Source organism: Leptodactylus fuscus, chromosome 2 (assembly GCF_031893055.1).
Source record: "Leptodactylus fuscus isolate aLepFus1 chromosome 2, aLepFus1.hap2, whole genome shotgun sequence".
NCBI lineage: Eukaryota > Metazoa > Chordata > Amphibia > Anura > Leptodactylidae > Leptodactylus > Leptodactylus fuscus.
This window is the reverse complement of record NC_134266.1, coordinates 35,366,735-35,384,217: the sequence shown is the minus strand read 5'-3', so window position 1 is coordinate 35,384,217 and position 17,483 is coordinate 35,366,735. Positions and strand designations below refer to the sequence as shown.

General features: G+C 44.1%; 1 protein-coding gene and 1 long non-coding RNA gene across 2 annotated transcripts in view; one reads left to right on the top strand and one right to left on the bottom strand.

The window, feature by feature from the left end:
* The window catches only part of TRAF4 (TNF receptor associated factor 4), a 34,434-nt gene extending 33,799 nt beyond the window's left edge, over positions 1-635 (bottom strand). Inside the window, exon 1 of the mRNA XM_075263622.1 lies at positions 214-635. Coding sequence (XP_075119723.1) covers positions 214-356 — 143 coding nt within the window. The 5' untranslated portion in view covers positions 357-635. The remainder of the gene's footprint in view (positions 1-213) is intronic.
* LOC142194492 (uncharacterized) overlaps positions 1-17,483 on the top strand; it is a 182,846-nt gene that overhangs the window by 150,821 nt on the left and 14,542 nt on the right. The gene's annotated exons all lie outside the window — the stretch shown is intronic.

Sequence of the window (17,483 nt, the reverse complement as noted above, 5' to 3'; positions counted from 1 at the left end):
TTGACTGTGGCGTTATGTCGCCACATTGACAACCATTAGATACAATGTCACAATAAGATCTTTGCCGCGATCATATCCAGAATCATGTTCAGCAAATAAGTGGTTAACTATAGAAAGTGACAGCCAAGGTAAAGAGACAGCAGGCCAAGCAATGCTATGGCAGCGGAGTGGCACAAGGAGTTGCCAGCACAATAGCTTCCCTCCCCCACTTACCTGAGGAACTCTTGCAGGCAGGTGTCACAGAAGCGGTGCCCACAGGTGGACACTTGCACGGGCTCCCTCATTGCCTTGCCACATAGTGGGCACACAAACTTGCGCCTCAGCTTCTCCAGGAACTTGTAGTCATAGCCTGGCATCTTGTAAGGGTGAGAGCACAGCGATCACCGGGGAAGAGGAGGAGGAGGGAGGCGGCTGCACGTCCAAGGTCGCCCGTGTCACTCGCCACTTCCCCCTACAGCTGGGGTAGCTAGAAAGTGAATGCCGGCTCCAGGGCGCAGGGTATCCAGGGCAGCAGTAGCGATGCAGGGGGCAGGATCCTGTGTTCTCCCCCAGACACGGCTCTCCTCCTCCCAGCTGTCTCCCAGCACTTGCTCTGTCTGCTCCAGCTCAGCTGCTCAAGGTACATCCAGCCCTGGCCGCCCCTCCTCCGCACGGCTACAGGGAGGAGACTGAGCCGGACTCTCTCCCCGCCCGCCGACAGGTGGCGCTGCAGAGCCAGGTCCACACACAGTGGAGGACAGTGACAGTGACTACTGCTCCCATCATCCCGCTCCTGCTGTCCTGTCACCAGTCATGTACCTACCTGGGTGCAGCAGTGAGCAGGCCATACCCCTAATGTGCACAAGTCCTAATGCTGAACCAGCCACTGCATTATTTCAGGATGCACTTTATGTTTAACCACTTCAGTACCGGGCCAATTTGTGGTCCAGGACCAGACACATTTTAGATTTATTATGTATGTGTGGTTTTGAGGGCTGTAACATTTTTCTCGTATGTCTCATTCAACTAATTTTTGCGTCTTTTTTCGGAGACACATAGGGCTTTATTTTTATGTTGTTTTTATTTTCGAATGTGTTTTAATTTTTATTTATATCCGGGAAAATATAAACAAAATAGGAGGGAAATTGTGTCTGGTTTTCACTTTATTTTTTTTATTTAATATCACAAAGCGCTACTAAAAAAAACTTTATAAAATAGTTTTTCCTCTCCGTTACGGTAATTTTTATTTTGTATGGTGTTGACGGGGGTGGGGCTATTACCTATAATAACGGCGTTTTATTAGCATATTTTATTTATTTATTTTTTAATTATTTTATTTTCATTTTAGTTTAACTTTTTTTTATTATATTTTATTTATTTATTTTTTTCAGATTGTGTCCCCATAAGGTAATAAGAGACCTATGGGGACATCTGATCACTTATTTTTGTTATGGAGGCTGATTTCTCCTGTAACTGAGGCTGCTACATTTAACCCCAGATGTAGGAGGAATCCAGCCTCCTGCACACTGTTCTTTACACTTACAGAGCTGATCTGGGGTCCTGTAGGACCCAGCAGCTTTTGTAAGACACTGGAGCCCGGAGGATCACGTGACTGACAGGTCAGTGGGCAGCCGCATCATGGCGGCACCCATAGCCGTGTATACAGTGCTCTTTGAATGCTGTATACACAGCGATCGAGAAGGCAGGGAAGGGAATAAACCTTCCCTGCCTTCTCTCTGGGAGCTCCAGCTGAAGTTACAGCCGGCTCCCAGCTTCAGCCGCTGAACAATCTCCGTGCAGCTGCTGTGTTCTGACTGGACGTACAGGTACGTCCTGTCAGAACTAGGCAACCACTTCCCAGATGTATATAGTCTATGGACGGTCCGGAAGTGTTTAAGGATGTGTTCACACTTGGCAAAACTATTGCAGAAAATTCTATGACTGAAAATCTGGTTCCATACATGAAATTTTAGCAAATCTCACCCAGACTCTGACGGGGGTGAATATAAGGCCAGGACTACACAGTGTTTTGGTGGTGACTCTTGTCGCACAACCAAAGATCGCTGGTTCGCCCAATGTTGGTGACTGGAGTCACAATGCAACCCCCATGGCTCTGAAAGTGCAAATGCGACATTGCCCAATTTTCTACGTAAAGTCCCACCCTTGCGGGATTGGGTGACCCAGAGAGCTTTGGTCATGCAACCGGAGTCGTGGCCAAAATCTCCACGTAGTCCTTAGCCTAAATCTGCCGCATGGCAATTTGTTTTTTTGTTTTTCTTACTTTTCGTGTGAATTTTTTGGTCCTTGTTTTTTTTTTTGTTTTTTTTTTTTTGCAAAATAAAGTGGATCAGACATAGGGTGACACATTTAAGCAATGCCCCCTTTTCCTGAGAACCCATATGCTAGCTGCATGTCTAGCAAGTCTAAAAAATTTAGATGTGCACCAAAGATGTGCCACATTGTGCAATAGATGCACCAAAGCAGAGGACTATTTTGTAGCTCCTGGGCCCTGGTGCTAAATCTGTAGCAGGGTCTCCACTTACATTGTGCCATATAAAATAGTGGTATATTTTATGTGGCAGGGGGACCTTTGGTGCCCCTTCGGGGTTCATGGCTACTGCTCCCACTGCACCCCTTATAGCCAAACCCCTGCGCCAAAGATTCGCCATGTTTATTCCAATCTCTACTTGTAACCAGAATAGTAAATCTGGACCAGTGTGCCATCTATATGGTGTTTTTCATCAATAACCCCTGTCACAGCACCCCACACGATCTGTACCATGTATGAAACAGTAGATAATTTTTTTCATTTTGCTTCTAAATTCTCCCTCTTTTAGAGCGGATAATTCGATTTACTTTGTTACTTTTAGTATATTGCATGCTGGTATTTGCTGGCATACATTTTTTTCTCCATATAGGAAAGCAGAGGATACAGTATGCATTTTTATGGTATGGGTGATGGTGCAACTGTATGGGCTCCATCATTCTCCATCAATGTATATACCTGAAAACAAGCTCAAAAGCAATGTATACAGAGCCTTGTAAGTAGTGCATATAGGAGTCTCTGTTCAGATAATGTTGTAGACTGTATATGCATTGCTGGACATACAACATGTGAAATGGAAATTCTTTGCACAATGGCTTCCTTGTCCCTTTAAGGCTGAGCTATAAAAAAAGCAGCCTACGTAAAACATAATATTATTATGTGCTACTATGCAGAGGACAAACCTACAATTGCTTTTCCCCACAACGTATTTTAAAAGAGCCCCCGACTTGCTTCCAGTTAGAGCTACACGCACACGTTAGGATTACAAACAGATTTTGGACATGTCGCCTACAATTGACCTTCTAGCTGAATGGTCTGCAAAATGGACCAACATAGAGCAGGTGAACATGAATATCTGAATAGTATAAGGGCTCGTTCACACGGGGCAAGGGGGGGGGGGGGTTGGCACTGAATCCATAATCTGCCCCCTCACAATAGAGGTCTATGTAGACCGCTAGCTTACTTTCTTCCGTGAGTGGCATGTTGCCGCTCACAGGAAAAAGAAGCGAGCTGCCCTTTCTTCAGGCGGATTCCGCGGCTGATTCAGCCCCGGCGTCCGCCTCACGTCAGCACCCTCTGGACTAGGCCCATTCATTTGGGCCTACTCCGGAGCGGGAAGCCGCGACTGTCGGAAGCTGCAACAGTCGTGGCAGGCACATTTTGGCCCTATTCTGACACAGCTTCCCATGTCAGAATCAGGACCAAAATACGCCATACCGTGCCCCGTGTGAACGGGGCCTTCTGCTTTTCCCTCTGCCAATCCCATCACTGGCTACCAGTGGCCCAGCGAATGGAGTTCAAGTTACTAACACTGACATAAAAAAACATCCACACCCTGTCCCCTCCATATATCTCCGACCTAATCTCCCGCTACCTGCCCACACGTAACCTCAGATCCTCCAAAGACCTCCTGCTCCGCTCTTCTCTCATCCGCTCCTCACACAACCGTCTCCAAGATTTCTCCTGTGCATCCCCCATACTCTGGAACTCCTTACCAAGACACATAAGACTGACCCCCACAATCACAGGCTTCAAGAAGGCCCTGAAGACTCAGCTATTCAGGAAGGCCTACAACCTCCAATAACACTATCACCGCACTGCCATCTGTACAATCTTCCCCTCACCTTCTGTCTCTATTACCCTTCCCTTATAGATTGTAAGCCCTTGCGGGCAGGGCCCTCTACCCCACTGTGCTAGTTGGTCACTGTTTATATTGTACTTGGTTTGTATATTTTGTGTACTGAATGTAATCCTAAAATGTACAACACTATGGAATTAATATAATATTGTACAGCACCATGGAATATAATAATGTAAAGCCCCATGGAATTAATATAATAATGTACAGCACCATGGAATTAATATAATAATGTACAGCCCCATGGAATTAATATAATAATGTACAGAACCATGGACTTAACAGACATCACTTGGCAGCATAAAATTCAGTGTAAGTGAACGGGAGCTATTCACATGACAGTATTTTGACTGTCCATTCTCATGGACCATCAAAATATAGGCCATGTCCTACTTTTGGCTGTGTTCACAGATCCCTCCATATACTCGTGTGATATCTGCTGCAGGGAGGCGTAATAAGTGCTGGACAGGGTTAGGTTAGTATATATATATATTTTTACATTTGTATGTACTATATATTGATGGTGACTGGGCCGGTTATCCTGTACATAGATGGTAAGTTAAAATAACCGGAATACCCCTAGAAAATTAAAGGGATTTTCTGTGCTGCAGGATCCCCTTAAAGGGGTTGTCCCATCACAAGGATCCTATCTATACTGCTAGTTTATGTGGATTTAAGACTTTTCCTAAATGCATTGCTTTATCAAAACTGCTTTGTTTGGCCGCTATCTTAATTTATTCACTTCATTGTTTACACTCCGTTTCTATGGCGCTTGGGATTATCCGCTGATTTGTCAAGTGATGTAGCTGCCTGCTCTCAGGGGGGGAGGGAGGGGCTGGGAGCAGCTCTGAGCTGTTTGTGTCTGATAAGTAGCGGAGCTTCTCAGATAGGGGAGGTGAGAGCGCCAGGATTTCTGAGCTCTTATCAGTCGGTTTAATTGAATTTGGCTGATAAGGGCTGAGATAGGGAGTCCGTTACCTCTGTATGTAATGCAAACTGACTCAAATCCAGCTCTGCTACATCAGCTTCACACTGTGGTAATTCATTTACAACCAATCCCGTGCAAATGAAACCCCGCCCACCAATGTGCCAAGAAAAGCAGGAAGTGAAGAGAGCACAACAGCCTGCAGGTTAGTGAACAAGTGTCATGGGAATACCCCTTTAAGGACACATATTTACTGATACTTTTAGATTTAGGAGGAAATACTTTCTAAGAAAATGCCAAGACCTGCATTTATATGTAGTCACGATTTATAAACTCATGAGAGACTTCTAGTTATATACTGTGACATCAGGCGGACATGGGGACTGTCACAAATTGTATATTTTTGTACATTTCAAGATCACTTTCTGGTAAAGTACTGAAGACATCATGTAAAAGCCCTGAAGTCATTTGCTTCAAGCTCAGTATGATATTTTATAGTCATTATTCCCCCGGGATCCAATGAGCTTCACAGCAGTTTTTGAAGCCGCCAACAGACAAATGGTGAGATTTTGTGACATGGAATGTCCTATTAAGTACAGAGCAAAGAAGAGCAATAATTCATCTAATGATACCACACGTCGGATTCTCTGGAGTTCTCTTTTGCTGTTTGTATCATTAGAATCAATTGAATGTAAAGTAGTTGGGGGGGGGGGGGGGGGAATAGTTACACAGTAAAGGAGCAGCGGGGTCCACACCAAAAATATGTCGCCCCCTGCCTGACTCACCTTATTACAGTCTCCCATACTGTGCAGAACCTCAACGTGGGCTCTTAGAGCTATGAAAACGATTGTTCACTGACAAGTGGGTTCAAGTGGGAAGACGTAGTCATTATAAAGAACGTGTCACATAATAAATGACATTTAAGAACTCACATTCTTTTGGAATAATGTAGAAATATATTTGCTGTACTTCGAGTTTTCTTGATAATTTATTGCGTGGTATCATTATTATACACACCTGAGCTGCTGCAGAACTTCTTTAGGTAGAGGGAGGGGAAGTTTCATGTCAATCACTGTAAAATATATTGATTATATATGTTGTTGCTGTATAAAGATTGTGACTGACAGGATGATCCCACTTACACTTGGTTCACATCTGCACTTACTTGGAGACCTGAAAAATGGAAACCTAATCTACTTAAAAAGCTGTTACCTGTGGAAATCCGCAGACCCCATAAACTATAATGGGGACAGAATACTGGTGTGAACAGTCTTACCATATACAAAGAAGTTCTACAGTAACCAACACAGTTTCATATACAATATAACACACTGCACCTGCTGCAGAATCTCTTTGCGGCTCACTCTCTATTGAGGCATATACAGCACAGGAGGTCCAGTAGGAACTGGTTTAGAGGTCCAATAGAAACTTGGTTATTGTTCTGTACTAGTGGGCTTATTACACAGGACTTCTCTTGTCAGGCGGAAACTTGGCGGACCCCATTATAGTCTATGGGGTCCATGGCTTTCCAAGGGTAACTGCTTCCTTAAGCGGATTAGGTTTCCATTCAGGGAGACCCAAACAAAACCCGAACACAGATGTGAACCAACCGTTAGTTTTCAGGGCCCGTGCACACGGAGTAAATGCTCATAATACATGTGTAAAGAATACACGTGTAAAAGTCAGACTCCCATTGACTTCAATTACATGTTTTACATGTGTAAAAAAATGCGCCAAAAAACCGTGCGTTTTTTGCGTGTTTTTGGCGCGTTTCTTACGCGCGTAAAAAATGTCATTGAAGTCAATGGGAGTCTGATTTTTACACATGTATTCTTTACATGTGTATTATGCAAAAATGTGCATGCGTTTTCTCCATGTGCACTGGCCCTTAGAAGCCCCAGTTGTGAAATTTGTATTAGAGCATTTGCAAATAAGGCGGGTTCACATCTGCGCCCGGTCTCCGCTTTGTTGGTTTCCGTCTTCTGCCTGAGAAACTGGACAGGAGACAGAAACCTGGCAGTCTTGTGTCTTCTGCCTCTCTGTGGTGAATTTTTTTTTTAACCAGACACAAAGTCCTGCATGTCCGACTCTGTGTCTGTGGAGAAGCAAAAGATGCACACGGGCGGTCACTTTGCAAACTCATTCAAGTGTGTGGGTTTGAAAACTGACTGCCGGTTTCCGTCTCCTGTCCAGTTTCTCGGGCAGAAGACGTAAACCTGCAAAGCGGAGACCGGGCGCAAGTGTGAACCCGCCCTAAACAATGTGGCGTCCTGTAACCTTATTTCTAGGGTTTAATATCTGTAATCCCAGCTGTGCCATAACCCGTGACAAGAGGCACAATCCAGCCATGCCAGGATTTGGGAATTGCTTAGACTATTTGGTGTTGTAATTTATAAACCCACTACAACCAAAATCACCTAGGACATAGAATCCTCAGCCCTATCCATCCTGAAATACATGACAGGTATTAAATCCTATCTAGAAATAGCAAGGATCTGCCGGAGATAAATTCTTTGTTTTAATGACACCTTGGACTCAGGGAAAAAATTTAGCCCATTGTTAGTCTGACAGTCCACTTCATATGTGTCAGAAAGTGAAGTGTCACCTCCTGACTCCACTACACGTCTTCCTGCATCAAAGCTGTTCTCTGACTTGTCATCGATGTCCCTGATTTCCTTTGCAGGAAGGCTGGGGCTACATATGGTCGATAACAAATGTCAGTCACCATCATGGGATTAATGTCACTTTTTTCAACCCACGTTTTCTTTTTTTGGGTACAGTCACATGAAAAATGTTTGCACAAGCAACTCAATGTATATCTGTGCACTATAGCTGTTGTGCAACTACTCTGTGTATAATCTTAGTCAAAATCTGGCCATACCCTTCAGATTTTGGATCATCCGATCAATGATGGGATCATTGATGATGTAGTCGGCCAACTGCAAACAAGTGTTTGCAGTAATAACATTAAGACAGCTATAGCACCCGATTTTTACAACATCTTTTACATGTTCATGGTTCTTGTAAACTAAAAATTTTTGGGCACACTACAAGAATATTGATAATCTAAAATAAAATTATATAAAAAAAAAAATACATGTTCATGGTTCAATTGACTATGGAGAGGAGAAAAAGCCGCAGCCAGAATAAAGGAGAGAGAAGAGCCAGGTTATTATTGTAAAAGTATATATTGTGTTTGTACTACGTTACATATACACACACTTATTGCAGTTACATTTCTGTTGTTATTTTTATACCTGATGTTTCATAAACTTCCTTTGTATTGTTATAAAAATAATAAAACTCACATCTCAGGTGTGGAAATGTGTGACTATTATAGGCCTCCTGTTACCGATAGATGTAGCCCTGTTATATATAGATGTATCAAAGTCTAATCTGACACTTCCCACATTGAACACATTGTTGCAGCAAACTTTAAACTGACACTTCAATTTGACATTGATAATGTAGTCAGTTCTGCAGGCAACAGGTTATAGAGCTAAGCACATTGATACACAGATTTATGGAAAGATTCAGAATGAGGCCTCATGCACACAACCATGTGCACATACAGGGTGCTAGCCATGATTCCACACTGACCCATTAATTTCTATGTATTTTCACGTTGTATGGGAGAATGAGTCAGGATCAAAATTCAGCATAGGCCCTATTTCTGTCTGTTTTGTGGCCGTTCAATCATAACCCGGCAATTTGCCCCATTCTTTGCATTTCATTGATCTAAATCTCTACTCATTCTGGGTTTAGGAGTTCAGTGCGTGGTCCTGATCAGTGACTGATCAGGGAAGGCCGTCCATCAATGAGCAGGACCACTCACTGGACTCCTAAAAGCATAGAAAGAGCAGAGATTTAAATGAATAATTGACAAGTTATACTAAATTTCGGCCCCCGACACTATATATTAATCTGCTCGACCCTCCTGCTCTATAACATGCTCAGTAACATAAGTGTCAAGTTAAACTTTGCTACATCTGTAGTTGTATAATACATACATATGTACTGTCTTATGTGATATTTATTAATAAAGTTATGTAATTTTTATATTCTGTGTCTCTAGTTGTTTGTAAGGCATATTTGTATTTGTTTTGAGACCAGGTTGTTTTGCATTCTTGGGTTCTTGTTTTTGGTTTTCGTTGTATAATACAGTTGAAAAAAGACTTATCGAATGCTTGGCTATTTCAAACAGGGAAGGGAAATGATGTGAATGGAAGGAAGTGGTGGGAAGGAGGGTTAAAGGGTTATTGCCATATCAGCAAATTGTGTCCAAGATGGGAATAACTACTTTTAAACCCATAAGGTGCGACTTACAGGAATACGCTGCTCTGCACTGTTGGTATATCTCCCACAAGGAGAAGGGAGTTGTGGAAAGAGCAGAACAAGCTACACTGTTTCCAGAACTTCTTCTATGGAACTTCTTCTCCATTCCCAGTAAGATTTGTCATTCTTAGGGCTCGTTCACATCTGCGCCCGGTCTCCGTTCTGCAGGTTTCCGTTTCTTGCACAAAACAGAGGCAGGAGACGGAAACCTGCAGGACTCTTTCTCACCCATTCATTTGAATGGGTTTGAAAGATGTCTGGCCTTGAGCGCCAGTGAGCGTTTTAAGCTCTCCGCCCCGAAACTGTTTTTTTAAAATCAGACACAGAGTCGGACATGCAGTACAGCATAAAACGCTCACCGCCGCTCACGGCCGGACTTGGCATGACAACGGAGATCGAACACTGGTGTGAACCCAGCGTAAGAATGATTTAGATCTATGTAAGACCAATTTACAGGCATATTTGCTTTTTTCTCCATTCATCTCTGGATGTCTGGGTTCCTCACTTCCTAATAATAAGTAACCCTCAGAACTTATGCTTGCCATACACATTGATGGGATTGTATCATCAAATTTTGGATTTAATTATTGAAACCAGTTAGGGAAATATATAATATTTTTCCATTTTTTTTTATTATTTTCTGATTGTAGTTTTTTTTAAGTTATTTTTGTATCATAGTTATGGGGGAGGTCATCCTGTTTCAGCTTCTACCCCACTCGGTTAACAGCATATACTGATATGTGTTATAGGCGTCAGTAGTCTAGAGCATTCATTGAAGTCTATGGGTGAGTTTTCTAGACATGCTCTGTGCATGGCAGGGGAGAAAATAATCTGTGACATCATCTATTGTCAGTAGTGGGTGCAATGATGGATCACCTTGGGTGTTATCTACAGACCTGGTACCTTCTATTGTAATTATTTCTATCTTATCTGTGATGTCAATGAGTTGACTGCTGCAAACAGAATCCCCAAAGAATGTATTTATTTTAATACTTACTTTTAAATATAGATAATTACATGGAAAAAAAAATTAAAAAATCATCAAGGATTCTTTAAAATATGTTTAACATGTCATGGAGATACCTTTGGTGCCCCCATAGGGTCTAGGACTCAGTGGTGACTGCTACCGCTGCACCTCCTATAGCCTCTAGTATGTAACATGGCACATGTTAGAGGACATGAAAGGTCCTCTTTAAGTAGCTGTTGGCCATTTACTTGAGTATGGTCTCTATGTAGTGTTTCTGCCGCCTTTGATGGTGATTCCCCTTCTATCAGAACAAAGGACCAGGCATGTTGCAATCCAATGGCCTAAATCCTTATCAACATTAGATTGTTGTCCAGTCCTGACAACTTCAGCAAGTTTGGCCATTTGTCTAATATATATGGTCAGCTATAGGGTACACAGTAAATCAAGTAGGATGTATAATTTAAGAAGTCATATATATATAAGTGTGTGCATGTGTATTATCCAGTATGCTGCATGCTATGAATATATCCAATGATACACAGCACATTCATCTTTTGACGTCTCATATAGCTGACTATGGCAGCTGCTGGACATTCCACTCATATTTTCACCACTTCCTGACCTGAAAATATGCCATGAGTAGATATTATTAAGTAATTCTGTAGTTCAGTGGCATTGTAAATTGGCTATGGTTACGCACATTCCTGAAAATACCCCTGGAAAACTATGAGTGCGCAGACTGAGTCATATGATGTTCAGGATATGACCTCTTCAGTACATCAAGGACTTTTTACACAAAGCTAAGGGAATTTATAGGAGATTTCATGAACATACACATAACTAGACATTTAGTATCTGGCTACTATGATATAGTTTAATATTACTTCTATAAACTGGTATTGGCCTCCCCCGTCCACAAATGTGCCTTAAAGGGGTAGTCCCTTGGTGTCCTCTACTGGCCTCTTTCAACCTCCTGGGTGATTGGGCCTCAGTGAAGTACCTCAATGAGGCCTCCATTTATTATACTGGGGAGTCTGAACAAACCCCATAGTATGATAATGGCACTTACAGTTTGAAGCGAAATAGGTGGGTGAACCTCGCAAATATGGCGAAGTTGGACAATCTCTACTCTCAAACAGTCTACTGCACACTGTCTATCTATATGTGTCACTTGCAGAACATTATTGTATAGGTATAAGTGTCAGAATAGACTTCCTTATTGCTGTGCCACTTGTCATGTCAGCTAAACCAAAGCTAGTGCCCCGCTTACTGTAAAGAGGACCTTTCATGTCCTCTGACATTGGTGGTATTACATAGAAAGCTGGTCGGTATCCAGGTCCCAGAGATATTAGTGCTGTCAGTTTCAGCTATGATATCCCTCCACTGTCAGAAAGGCAGGCCTTATAGCTCAACATCATAAATGTGCTGTGAAAAATGTCCACTCTGACAGCACAAGGCTATGGAAGAGTAATGTTGTGGGGGTGGTCCTCACAGCCCAACAATGACTTTGAGCTATAAGGCCCACCCTTCTGACAGTGGAGTAATATTGGGGCCGAATCTAATGGCATACGGCAAAGCTGACAGTGCGAGTTGAATTCCGTACACATTTTCAGCTTTTTAGCAGTATATAACACCGCCGACCTCCGAGGATATGAAAGGTCCTCTGTAAGTGCCTCTTAGTTAGATGTGGTTGGATAAGCACTCAGATACTTGCATGATTTGGGTTAACCAGGTATTTTACCTGAGGTAGTTGAAATTAGAAACTGGTTGACAGTGACGTCACAAAACTCCCAGTAGACAGCCCTCATTTACAGAATCGCAGAGACCTGTTCACACAGGAGATACACACCAAGGATTGACCACTTGATGGACTCCCAAAAGACAATAGGAGTCCTGCTGCAGTGTGCTAGACTGTATGACCACAAGCATGCAGAACACAACCCGCAGCACAACCTGTAGGTACAACACAGTTCTGCCTGTGTGGGAATCACAATATTACAGTATTACAGTACATATACACTCACCGGCCACTTTATTAGGTACACCTGTCCAACTGCTCGTTAACACTTAATTTCTAATCAGCCAATCACATGGCGGCAACTCAGTGCATTTAGGCATGTAGACATGGTCAAGACAATCTCCTGCAGTTCAAACCGAGCATCAGTATGGGGAAGAAAGGTGATTTGAGTGCCTTTGAACGTGGCATGGTTGTTGGTGCCAGAAGGGCTGGTCTGAGTATTTCAGAAACTGCTGATCTACTGGGATTTTCACGCACAACCATCTCTAGGGTTTACAGAGAATGGTCCGAAAAAGAAAAAACATCCAGTGAGCGGCAGTTCTGTGGGCGGAAATGTGTTGTTGATGCCAGAGGTCAGAGGAGAATGGCCAGACTGGTTCGAGCTGATAGAAAGGCAACAGTGACTCAAATAGCCACCCGTTACAACCAAGGTAGCCAGAAGAGCATCTCTGAACGCACAGTACGTCGAACTTTGAGGCAGATGGGCTACAGCAGCAGAAGACCACACCGGGTGCCACTCCTTTCAGCTAAGAACAGGAAACTGAGGCTACAATTTGCACAAGCTCATCGAAATTGGACAATTGAAGATTGGAAAAACGTTGCCTGGTCTGATGAGTCTCGATTTCTGCTGCGACATTCGGATGGTAGGGTCAGAATTTGGCGTCAACAACATGAAAGCATGGATCCATCCTGCCTTGTATCGGTAACGGTTCAGGCTGGTGGTGGTGGTGTCATGGTGTGGGGAATATTTTCTTGGCACTCTTTGGGCCCCTTGGTACCAATTGAGCATCGTTGCAACGCCAAAGCCTATCTGAGTATTGTTGCTGACCATGTCCATCCCTTTATGACCACAATGTACCCAACATCTGATGGCTACTTTCAGCAGGATAATGCGCCATGTCATAAAGCTGGAATCATCTCAGACTGGTTTCTTGAACATGACAATGAGTTCACTGTACTCCAATGGCCTCCACAGTCACCAGATCTCAATCCAATAGAGCATCTTTGGGATGTGGTGGAACGGGAGATTCGCATCATGGATGTGCAGCCGACAAATCTGCGGCAACTGTGTGATGCCATCATGTCAATATGGACCAAAATCTCTGAGGAATGCTTCCAGCACCTTGTTGAATCTATGCCATGAAGAATTGAGGCAGTTCTGAAGGCAAAAGGGGGTCCAACCCGTTACTAGCATGGTGTACCTAATAAAGTGGCCGGTGAGTGTATACAAGTCACCAGCTATAGCCAACTAACAATATACACAACACTGTACTTACAACGCCAAGAATAAATTCATGCAATAAACAGTATAACCCAACTCCAGTGTGGACTCCTATAAGTCCTGCACTTAAAGCGGTATTCCCATGTACATAATTATTTTTAAATTTGTAGATAATTAAAAGTTAAACATTTTTGCAAATATAAGTCATTAAACATTTTGCTGAGTTTCAAAGATTTTCTCTAAATATCTTGTGGTCGCAGTCTGTTGTCTTGATCGGTTGCCGGTGGATACGACCACTAATGCAGAAACTTTCAAAGATCAGAAAATAATCCATGATTTCCTTATTGTGGCCGGGATATCTTCTGATACATGTAGTGTCCCTGCCTGATAACAACACAGCTACAATAAGAAAGTCATAGCTGAGTTCCTGACAAGTCCCAGACCATTAGAAAGTTTCTGCATTAGTGGTCGTATTCATTGGCAACCGATCAAGATAACAGACTGTCACCACTAAGAAAGTTAGAGAAAATCTTTAAAACTCTGCAGAATGTTTAATTACTTATATTTGTAAAAATGTTTAACTTTTAATTATCTACAAATATAGATATGATTATGTTCACTGTTAACACTAGGCCATCAATGTTATGGTCCAAAAAACATCTTACACCAGGTTCACACCTGCGTTCGGTTTCCGTTTTTGGGGTTTGAACGGAAACCTAATCCGCTTAAAAAACCAGTTACCCACGGAAACCTACAGACCCCATAGACTAGAATGGGGTCTGCCAGGTTTCTGCCTGAAAAATGGAAAAATAAGTAAGACATTTTTTAAGCTTATCCGGGAACGGAAACCCTGAATAGCGAGCAGGCGCAGGTGTGAATCTAGCCTTAGTTTTGCCTCATTGGAAAATAAACGTGCTTTTAGTTCCATCTCATGTTTAGGCATCGGGCCTGGGCAGAGCCGACTGCGCATGCCCGCGCTACAAGAAAATGGCCGCTTTGACTGTAAGCGGCCATTTTCTTGTAGTGCGGACATGCGCAGTCGGCTCTGCCCAGACCCGATGCCTGGCAGAGTGAATTCAGAGCCGGAAGACGCCGCAGGGGACGATGCACAGAGGAGACTTCTTGGAGAATCCAGCCCGACCCTGACTCGTGGACTTAGTAAGTTCAAGTTGATCGAATGTTGCCTACGCCTGAAACGAGCATTTTCCCCCCCTAGAGCATAATAGGATTTGATATTCGATTCGAGTAGTTGAATATTGAGGGGCTACTCGAAACGAATATCAAATATTTCACTGTTCGCTCATCTCTAGTAGAGATGAGCGAACAGTGTTCTATCGAACACATGTTCGATCGGATATCAGGGTGTTCGCCATGTTCGAATCGAATCGAACACCGCGTGGTAAAGTGCGCCAAAATTCGATTCCCCTCCCACCTTCCCTGGCGCCTTTTTTGCACCAATAACAGCGCAGGGGAGGTGGGACAGGAACTACGACACCGGGGGCATTGAAAAAAATTGGAAAAAGTCATTGGCTGCCGAAATCAGGTGACCTCCATTTTAGACGAATAGTGGATTTCAAATCCGGGTCATATGAGAATGTGAACTTTGTGACTATGAGACAGGGATAGCTGTACAGGCAGGGATAGCTAGGGATAACCTTTATTTAGGGGGGAATGTTATTAAAAATAACTTTTTGGGGCTCTATCGGGTGTGTAATTGTGATTTTTGTGAGATAAACTTTTTCCCATAGGGATGCATTGGCCAGCGCTGATTGGCCGAATTCCGTACTCTGGCCAATCAGTGCTGGCCAATGCATTCTATTAGCTTGATGAAGCAGAGTGTGCACAAGGGTTCAAGCGCACCCTCGGCTCTGATGTAGCAGAGCCGAGGCTGCACAAGGGTTCAAGCGCACCCTCGGCTCTGATGTAGGAGAGCCGAGGGTGCACTTGAACCCTTGTGCACCCTCAGCTCTGCTACATCAGAGCCGAGGGTGCGCTTGAACCCTTGTGCACACTCTGCTTCATCAAGCTAATAGAATGCATTGGCCAGCGCTGATTGGCCAATGTATTCTATTAGCCTGATGAAGTAGAGCTGAATGTGTGTGCTAAGCACACACATTCAGCTCTACTTCATCGGGCTAATAGAATGCATTGGCCAGCGCTGATTGGCCAGAGTACGGAACTCGACCAATCAGCGCTGGCTCTGCTGGAGGAGGCGGAGTCTAAGATCGCTCCACACCAGTCTCCATTCAGGTCCGACCTTAGACTCCGCCTCCTCCGGCAGAGCCAGCGCTGATTGGCCGAAGGCTGGCCAATGCATTCCTATGCGAATGCAGAGACTTAGCAGTGCTGAGTCAGTTTTGCTCAACTACACATCTGATGCACACTCGGCACTGCTACATCAGATGTAGCAATCTGATGTAGCAGAGCCGAGGGTGCACTAGAACCCCTGTGCAAACTCAGTTCACGCTAATAGAATGCATTGGCCAGCGCTGATTGGCCAATGCATTCTATTAGCCCGATGAAGTAGAGCTGAATGTGTGTGCTAAGCACACACATTCAGCACTGCTTCATCACGCCAATACAATGCATTAGCCAGTGCTGATTGGCCAGAGTACGGAATTCGGCCAATCAGCGCTGGCTCTGCTGGAGGAGGCGGAGTCTAAGGTCGGACCTGAATGGAGACTGGTGTGGAGCGATCTTAGACTCCGCCTCCTCCAGCAGAGCCAGCGCTGATTGGCCGAATTCCGTACTCTGGCCAATCAGCGCTGGCCAATGCATTCTATTAGCCCGATGAAGTAGAGCTGAATGTGTGTGCTAAGCACACACATTCAGCACTGCTTCATCACGCCAATACAATGCATTAGCCAGTGCTGATTGGCCAGAGTACGGAATTCGGCCAATCAGCGCTGGCTCTGCTGGAGGAGGCGGAGTCTAAGGTCGGACCTGAATGGAGACTGGTGTGGAGCGATCTTAGACTCCGCCTCCTCCAGCAGAGCCAGCGCTGATTGGCCGAATTCCGTACTCTGGCCAATCAGCACTGGCTAATGCATTGTATTGGCGTGATGAAGCAGTGCTGAATGTGTGTGCTTAGCACACACATTCAGCTCTACTTCATCGGGCTAATAGAATGCATTGGCCAATCAGCGCTGGCCAATGCATTCTATTAGCGTGAACTGAGTTTGCACAGGGGTTCTAGTGCACCCTCGGCTCTGCTACATCAGATTGCTACATCTGATGTAGCAGTGCCGAGTGTGCATCAGATGTGTAGTTGAGCAAAACTGACTCAGCACTGCTAAGTCTGCATTCGCATAGGAATGCATTGGCCAGCCTTCGGCCAATCAGCGCTGGCTCTGCCGGAGGAGGCGGAGTCTAAGGTCGGACCTGAATGGAGACTGGTGTGGAGCGATCTTAGACTCCGCCTCCTCCAGCAGAGCCAGCGCTGATTGGTCGAGTTCCGTACTCTGGCCAATCAGCACTGGCCAATGCATTTCTATGGGGAAAAGTTAGCTTGCGAAAATCGCAAGCTGACAGGGATTTCCATGAAATAAAGTGACTTTTATGCCCCCAGACATGCTTCCCCTGCTGTCCCAGTGTCATTCCAGGGTGTTGGTATCATTTCCTGGGGTGTCATAGTGGACTTGGTGACCCTACAGACACGAATTTGGGTTTCCCCCTTAACGAGTTTATGTTCCCCATAGACTATAATGGGGTTCGAAACCCATTCGAACACTCGAACAGTGAGCGGCTGTTCGAATCGAATTTCGAACCTCGAACATTTTAGTGTTCGCTCATCTCTAATCTCTAGTAGTTATTACAGTAAGAACATGATATATTGATGCCATATATTCTGAAAG